At 62.8% G+C, this 8,332-nt stretch overlaps 1 protein-coding gene across 1 annotated transcript in view; it reads left to right on the plus strand.

The window, feature by feature from the left end:
• The window catches only part of DOK7 (docking protein 7), a 27,212-nt gene that overhangs the window by 9,524 nt on the left and 9,356 nt on the right, over nt 1-8,332 (plus strand). The window contains exons 3-5 of the mRNA XM_027773576.1: nt 2,353-2,472; nt 6,397-6,516; nt 8,024-8,326. Coding sequence (XP_027629377.1) covers nt 2,353-2,472; nt 6,397-6,516; nt 8,024-8,326 — 543 coding nt within the window. The remainder of the gene's footprint in view (nt 1-2,352; nt 2,473-6,396; nt 6,517-8,023; nt 8,327-8,332) is intronic.

Genomic DNA, 8,332 nt, shown 5'->3' on the forward strand with positions numbered 1-8,332 from the left:
TTGCTGCTGGGGTCTTGTGCCCCCAAGGCTAGGTGGTCAAAGGGCCTGGAAGGGCAGACATGGCCCCTCCCCGGGTGGAGGTATGTCAGGTGGCCCTGGTGTGTTTAAAGAGCTTTGTGCAGGGAGTGAAGCCGGGAGGGCCTGCCGGGCAGGGGTAGAGTGTGAACTGGGGGAGCCAGCATGAAGGCTGTTGTGCTGTGTCCTGGAAGGCCACACCCCAGGGCCTAGGCAGACCAGCCCTGAGAGATGGGCATCCTTTTCTGACATCAGCTCTGCCGGCAGGGATAGGGGCTGGTGGGGATGCCCTGCAGGCATCGAGGGATGGGGGGCCTGCAGGGGTGCCCTGTAGGCACTGAGGCCTGAGGCTGAGGTCAGCTGTGCCTCTGGGCCTTGCATGGCTGGTGGCGCCTTCTGGGGAGCGTGGAGCTCTGCAGACGCCCCAGTGGAATGCAGGGCCGGCTCCACTCCCTTCGGTAATATGGTTTTTTATAGTCGGGGGACTGGTTGTCCTGTGGCCTCTGCCAGCTGTCTGTAAGCTCAGGATTAGAGGCCCGGCCTTTCGTGAGCCCTTCACCCGGGAGGGGCAGTGGACAGGATGGGCGCGGCCTCGAGACGCTGTGCGTGGGCCAGCCAGAAGACAGCGGCCACCGCGATGCCGTCTCCTTGCCCCCATGTGGTCGAGGTCCCGGGACTGGGTTCTCATCCAGCCCACCCTGCCTCAGAGGTCCCCACCCATCAGGGCATCCTCCTCGGGGGCATCAAGGTAGTGTCAGGAAGTGCCCACGTGGGCCCAGCGACCTGTCTTGAGCCCCCTTCTTGGCTGCATGACTCTGGACAAGTCACTGGCCCCCTCTGGGTCTCAGCCCCTGATCTCTGAGGTAGGAGCGGCCCTGTGACATCGCCCGGTTGGGGGCACTACGTGGAATGAAGCCTCAACAGCCAGGATGCCGCACTCCCTCTCACGTGCCCGTGGTGGCTGCTGAGGGGCAGGGCAGGGTCGCCACGTGTCAGAGCTGGCCTGGGTCCATGGAATCCATGGCCCTGAATTCTGTGAAGGCGGAGCGTGACCAGGCGGCAGAGAGTTTAAGGCAGAGCTCTTCCCGGTCCCCACCCCCTTCCCCCTGCGAGCGTGCCTTTCTTTGGGCAATGGGCAGAGGCTCCAAGGCAGGCTGAGATTCCTGGGCGGTGACGCTGTGCGAGTGTCCGGCCTCACGTGACCCTGGCGTCAGCGGGTGGGTACAGCCAGCCTGGCCTCCCATTCACCGGTTGCTGGCGGAGAGATTTCATTCACTCTTGGCTGGGGCTCGGGCCCAGCAGGAGGCAGGCCGCCGGGCGCCCGGGGCATGTGTGACTATAAGCCCTGCTCCGTTGCTGACTCACTGCCCTGGGCTCCTGGCTGTGGAGGCCCCGAGAACCTGCCCCCGTCCCTCCATCCAAGTGACTCAGCGACTGACTGTGAGGTGCTGAGGTGGGGGGCAGTTAGTGTAAGGTGGGCCACACTCCGAGCTGGCCAGGAGAGTGACGGTCACGTCATTTGGAGGGCAGACATTGTACCGTGCACTTACAAACATCTGTAGGTAATGCTCTGGACAGTCCTGCATGAGCAGGCCGGAGACCAAGCATGACTGAAGTCACAGGGCCATCCCGGAAGTGAGCCCCACAGCTAGGCAGCCCAGCCCCCACTCCACCTGATGCAGCTCTGGGACTTCTGGTGTGTGCTCTGCTTCACCCACTTTCAGGGCAGCTGTAGGGGGTGGAGGTCGCTGTCCTGGTGCAGATGAGGAAACCTGGGCTTAGAGGGTAGGGACTGGTCATTCTCAGTGACAGAGCAGAGCCTGCACGTGCCCCCCATAGCTCCAGAGAGTCCTGAAGGGCGGTGTGCATACCTCTGCAGAGGAAAGAACTCTCGGGCCATCGGCTGGGACGCGACACCCTCGCCCGCCTCCTCCAATCGCACTGCCCATCACGTTCCCGCTCCCCAGCACACCCAGGACAAGGTGCCCCACTGGCACTTCCGCATAAGCCATCCCTGCCAGCTCCCTGAGCTTTGCGTGAGAGTGTTCAGCTGGCACCCTGAGGGACCCACTGTCCCAGGCAGAGGAGGCGACCCTGGCTGCTGCAGGCGGGCCTGATGTACGTGTGGCCTGGAAGCGGAGCCGCCTTATTTGCCGAGCACAGGGGGGTTTGCTAGGGTGGAGAAAAGCCGGGGACACAGGGTCGTGGTGCCAGGGGAGCTGGGTGTGTTATCTTGGCTGCAGTTTGCTCCGGCTTCCTGCAGCCCTCCACCCTGAAGAGGTGCTCCAACCCAGGCCATACCAGGCTGACCTCAGTGTCCCCGTCCTCCCTGTGCAGGGGCTGGAGTCTTCTTCCTGTCCTCAGCCGAGGGGGACCAGATCAGCTTCCTGTTTGACTGTATCGTCAGAGGCATCTCCCCAACCAAGGGCCCCTTCGGGCTAAGGCCGGTTCTCCCAGGTGCGTATGGGAGCGTGGCCGGGTGGGGGCCCAAGTGGGGAGAGTGCGCTTTGCTCATGCACAGTGTCAGGCCAGTGGCCAACTTGATTGGTCAACTTAGTGAGGGGGCTGCCCTTTTCCACTCATGGCTAAGGAACCCAGAGCCTTGCTGGGTGTGGGACCACAGCTGAGGGCAGCCTGGGGCTTCCGAGGGCCCTGTCAGTGCATCCTGGGCCTGAACCAGCAGATGCGCTTCCTTCCTGGGGCCTGAGCTGTTGGGCCACTCGGGCATGAACCTTCTGGCTGGGGCCTTTAGCCTCAGGTACAGCCGGAGGGCAGTAAGGCCTGCAATCCTGAAGACCTGTGCTACCCCGACTCCCAGGCTGGGAGAGGTGAGGGTGAGGGCCTTGCCAGGTGTGGGAGCGAGGGGTCAGGGCCAGCTCTAGCAGAGCTAGAAGTTGCCTTGTGAGCTTGCTGGTTCATGGGGTCTCTCTTTGGGGTGGGTGTCAGGGCTGGGCTGAGCATGTCTTGTTATGCTCCAGCCCCACGTCCCTGTTTGCAGCCAGGGCATCATGCTGAACCCTGGAGGGGCCCTGACGCTGTGGGGCCTAGAATGGGCCGGGCTCCCCTGGGTCTGGCAGTCCTGGGCCAGGTGCTTTGTATGGGCTGTCTCTAATGCTCGTGCCACCCGGTGAGGACAGTGCTTATCCTGTTGTCTGCGTGGGGTCCCAGGCCTGCACATGTCTGCCTTCTGGGTCGGCACCCCAGCCAGGGTAGGGCAGGCGGGAGCACCCCAGGAGTGGAGTGCAGGTCTCACAGCGAGCACTCAGGCCTCCCTTCTCCCAGACTCTCATGCCCTTCGCCTAACCCCAGCCTGGCACAGGCCGGATGATCTCAGGGGAGGAAAGAGGCATCTCTTGCGGTAGGAACCCTCTGTGCAGCCCACCTCTGCTGGACGGTATGGCAGCGCCCCCTGCTGGCGTGGCCCAACCTTGCAGCTGCCTGGGGACAACCAGCCCGCTGCCTACCTGGGCCCCTGTAACAGCTCTGACTCCGCGGGGTCTCCCTATAGCATCTCTGCCCACTGCTGGGCCCCAGGAGCACCCACGGGGAGCAGGGAGAGTGTGCAGGTGAGTGGGCAGCGGCAGAGTGTGGGGTATAGGGATGGTCAGTGTGTTTCTCCCCCAGACACAGGCTTCTACACCCCTGGACATTGTTCGCCCCTCAACCCTGTCTGGCTGCTAGAGCCAGGGCAGAGGCAGGCCTTGTCCGGCAGCTGCTCGTGGGCCCAGGACCAGGGCTGGGGGCGGCGGAGACCAGGAGAGTGCTCTGATCTCCCTGTCCCCCGTGGGTGTGCCCGGGCAAGGAGGGGTGTGCTGGGGCCCAGCAGTGGGCAGAGATGCTCAGCAGAGGCTCAGCAGAGACACAGCTGTCTCGCAGGGGCCCAGCAGGCAGCGGGCTGGCTGTCCCCAGGCAGAGCCATGCTGGAGGATGGGTGGGTGGATTAGAAGTCCCAGACCCCACTTCACAGCCCGTCCTTGCCAGGATCAGCTGGGAGCTCTTCAAAGACAGGGCTTTAGAGGCCTCCGCTCGCAGCTGTGCTCCCCAGGTGTGTGGGGACCTTGGGTCACCCTGACGTGCCAGCCAAGCTGCGGCAATGAATGGGGTCCTGGGTCCCAGCCCCTGTAGGGGGGACTCTGTGCTCTGTACTTGGCTGGCGTCACACCGAAGCCCCTTGGGCTCTGGGGCTAAGATGTGGCTTTGGTTGGGCAGCAGCCCTACACTCCAGGCTTCCTGGCAATCCCTTGTGCTCTCTCTGAGGTCAAACCTGCAGGAGGGGCTGAGGGACCGCCCTGGACACAGAGGCCCAGAGGAGGCAGGACCCGCTCAGAGGGGCAGTGGGAGCTAGATTCCGAGACCCCATCTCTGAGAAGGTCATGTGTGTCACCTGCTTGTCCTTGACTCTGCTGGGGTGTCCTGTTGCTGCACTCCATTTTGTAAATGAGAGGAAGAAGCTTGGGGGGGGTTGTGGGGCTGAGAGTCTGCCTGCTGATGGGAAGTCGTCAGGAGAGCATGTCCTGTGACCAGACCCTGATGGCATTAAGGGGCCGCCATCCACTGCAGGGCCTGATGGCTTTTGGATGACGGTCCACAGGGCCGAGCGTCAGCGGGGATGTCTGCTGTCAGTGGCACAGATGGGGCAGTGGCAGGTCTGTGCAGGCTTCCGGGAAGTTGCCAGGTCTAGTGGGGTGTGCGACTCCATGGCGGCTGGGCCTGCTCTGTCTGGAGGGAGTTCCAGTGGGCCTTGTGGCCATCATCGCCTTCCATCCTCCCAGGCAGTCACAAGACACTTGTGCCCACTAGGTCCCTGTCCCAGGCTGCAGGATCCCTGGCTGGGAGGACTCCCAGCCGGCTGAGCAGCAGACCCTCCTGGCCCAGCTCGTGCCTCTCACCTGCCCATGGAAATGCAGCCCTTGCCTGAGGCCCTGGGTACTCAGGCGGGAAGTTGCCAGGTCTAGTGGGGTGTGCGACTCCATGGCAGCTGGGCCTGCTCTGTCTGGAGGGAGTTCCAGTGGGCCTTGTGGCCATCATCGCCTTCCATCCTCCCAGGCAGTCACCCTTGCCTGAGGCCCTGAGTACTCAGGGATGAAGCCGACTAGATGCAGATTTACCCACTCAGGGCGGAGGAGCAGGCACACCCCGCTGTGCTGCTGAGACTTCTGGCTCCAGCGTTTTTCTGGAGCTGAACTGTGCAGCTCCTTCCTCCGGCCTCCCACCGCTCAGCTCTGTCCTTCGAGACCGAGCAGGCGCCCCAGGCTGCGGCTGTGCTTCCCGGCCCTCCATGTGCTGCAGAATCACACGGAAAGCTCACAATGCCACTACTTCTAGCTCTGGGGACGGTGGGTTCTGCTGCCCTGCTCTCGGCTCCCCTCCTACAGGAGCCCCCGGGGGAGGCGGTGGCCGGTGCTTGGCATAGGCCTTCCCAGTCTGCACGCCTTTAGCCAGGGAGCCCGTGGCAGCCAGATGCGAGCCCGTGGTGGCCAGATGCCAGCCACAGAAGCCTCCAGGTGGCTCTCTGGGGTCAATGCTGCCCTGAGGCATTTCCTGAAAGCCCAGAGGAGGCTATGGTGTGTTTGGATGGGCACTCTGGCTCTCTGGGTGGCTGGAGCTGTCTGTTCAGTGGATGTGGAAGGGCCCTGGGAGCAGGCCCTGCTGTCTGGAGCTGGGCGGCCCACAGCCACACGCCAGCATTACTGAGCATGGGGACAATGGGGCAAATTACTGCTCCCCATGGCTGCCTCTGTGTGGAGACCCACACCCAACAAAAGTTATGGCCTAGGGTGATGAATCCTGAGGGGCCAGTAAAGGGCTCACACTCAGCCTGAGTGGGAATAAGAGGTTTCCTAGTCCGAGGACACACGGCTGACCAGAGAGGCTGGCGCTGGTGCTCCTTGAGTGGCAGCTGTGAGGGGAGGAGCCCACTGAGGCCGGAGGACAGTAGTGTGTGCTCTGAGCCTTTTGTGCCATGTGAGTCTCTACCCGAGGGCCCCAGGGAGTGGCAGGGCAGTGACAGGGTCAGGCCGTATTTTACTCAGACGGAAGGGAACTATGAGTGGCGCAGGAAATGGGGGGGGAGGGGCTAAGCGGACCCCTCCTGAGTCAAGGTGAGCCACAGGCACTGGGAGGAGTGGCTCACTTCGGAGACAGTGAATGGAGTTGGTCGGGTGAGGAAGGGAGTCTAGCTGGCTTTGGGGTGTAATGACGAGACAGATGGGGAGCTGTCCTCGGCACGGCGGCTCAGGCTGGCCGAGGGGAGGCTGTCCGGACACAGGGACACAGGCTGGGCCAGTTCAGAAGGCTCTGGACTCTGGCATCTCAGCCAGTGTGTGGGCTGGGGCTAGAGGGGTGCTCCCTGCCTCCTCTGCTGACTTCTTTCTGCTACAGACCCAAGCCCTGCAGGCCCCTCGACCTTGGAGGAGCGAGTGGCCCAAGAAGCCCTGGAAGCCCTGCAGCTGGAGAAGCGGCTCAGCCTCCTCTCACACTCAGGCCGGCCAGGCAGTGGAGGTAGGGGCGGGGCGGACCAGGGCCTGGGCTGCAGAGACCTCTTGCTAAGCCAGTCAGCAGGCCAGGCGGCCATCTCTCCAAGCCTGCTGCAGAGTTGCTCCTGTCCGTTAACGCGTCCCTTCTCTATTCTGTTCCTTTGTCCCCTGCCGTTCATTCACTGACTCTCCCTCCTGCTCATTCATGAGTTCTTGCATTCATTCTCCCTCTGCCTCATGTTCATTTGTTCATTCTCTCTCCTGCTCATTCCTTCGTTTATTCATCCCCTACCCTCTTGTTCACTCATGCATTCATTCATTCTCCTGTTCATCCATTCATTTATTCCTCTCCCTCCTGTTGGTTCATTCACTCCTGCACCCTGGATTCCAGCTTCTAGATGCCGGCCCCAGGCACCAATGAGAGAGAAGTGCAGTGCAGGCCACAAGAGCCGGGCTTGATTTCTTCCCCACCCCCAGCTATGTGGCCTGGGCCGAGGCTTCCTGCACTTCAGTTGTACCATCAGCGCTCACGGTGGCTCAAGGGTGAAGGAGCTGGCTGTCCAGGGACAGAGGCCCTTCCTCAGCTGCTGGTGGCTCTGGCTCTGCTGCCCCTCATGGAAAGATGGGTGGAGGGGCTGGCAGCCCAGTGTGGGCTCATTGCAGCTCTTAGCAGGTGGACTGCACCCTTCTGTACCCATGAGCCACACAGGGGATAGGTAACCTTCTTCCCTCCTGTCCTGGCCCTCCCAGCTCTGCACTGGGCTTTCACCTTCTTGCAGGCCACGCACACTTTGAGAGATGAGAAAGCAGAGCAAAGTGGCTCTCCCGGGGCAGAGTGAGAAGAGGCAAAGGCCTGGCAGGCTGGGAGGGCAAGGGACAGGAGCTGAGCTCCCAGCATGGTTTTATGAAGATAAGGCGTTTGACCTTGTGGGGAGGAGGAGATACTGGTGGGTGAGTCAGGTGCTGTGGGCAGGCCTGGGGCCTAGTGTCCAGCTGAAAGGGCCTGAGAAGTCCCTGCACAGAGGCCGAAGGGTGCAGAGTGGGCATCAGCTGTGAGAGCCGGGCTGTGGGGTGGGAAGGTGGTCAGGATAGGTGGACGCAGAGTGTGGGCACAAGGAGGGAGAAGGGCGAGCCCTCAGGACAGAGGGGCTGGGAGCCAGGAGAAGAGGGTCAATCAAGCCCATATTTTAGGGAGACCCGGTGCTGTGGAGGAGCCAGAGGGGCAGGGATGATGGGGGGGATCCAGGTGAAGAGGACAGGACTGGGGCCTGGGTGAGGGTTGAGGGGGAGAAATGGGAGGGACGCAGTTCTAGAGAGAGCTGGGGGTTGCATGATGGGGTAGGTGAGGGACTGTGTGGGCAGAGAAGGGTGATGTTGGGGGGGCCTGGGGAGTGGTGTGGTGAGCTGACCTAGGATGGCAACGAGAGACCAGTGAGTGTGACCGTGGTGGCTACGAGGTGTCAGCTCCACCCTGAGCCTCCCCGGGCCCAGCACCAGCCCCCAGCAGCCTCAGCTCCCTGCTCTCATCTCAGGAGACGAACGCAGCCTGTCCAGCTCCTCCTCGGAGGCCAGCCACTCGGACATCAGCGCCAGCAGCCGGCTCACCACGTGGCCAGAGCAGTCCTTGTCCTCAGCCAGCACATCACAGGAGGGGCCTGGGCTGGCAGCTGCCCAGGTCCCCGGAGAGGCTGCGCTGGGCGCCTCGAGGCCACCACCCAAGGCGCTGCGGCCGCGGCAGCTGCAAGAGGTCGGTCGCCAGAGCTCCTCGGACAGCGGCATCGCCACGGGCAGCCACTCCTCCTACTCGGGCAGCTTCTCGTCCTACGCCGGCAGGCGCCTGG

Source organism: Tupaia chinensis, unplaced genomic scaffold (assembly GCF_000334495.1).
Source record: "Tupaia chinensis unplaced genomic scaffold, TupChi_1.0 Scaffold000360_1, whole genome shotgun sequence".
Classification (NCBI taxonomy): Eukaryota; Metazoa; Chordata; class Mammalia; order Scandentia; family Tupaiidae; genus Tupaia; species Tupaia belangeri.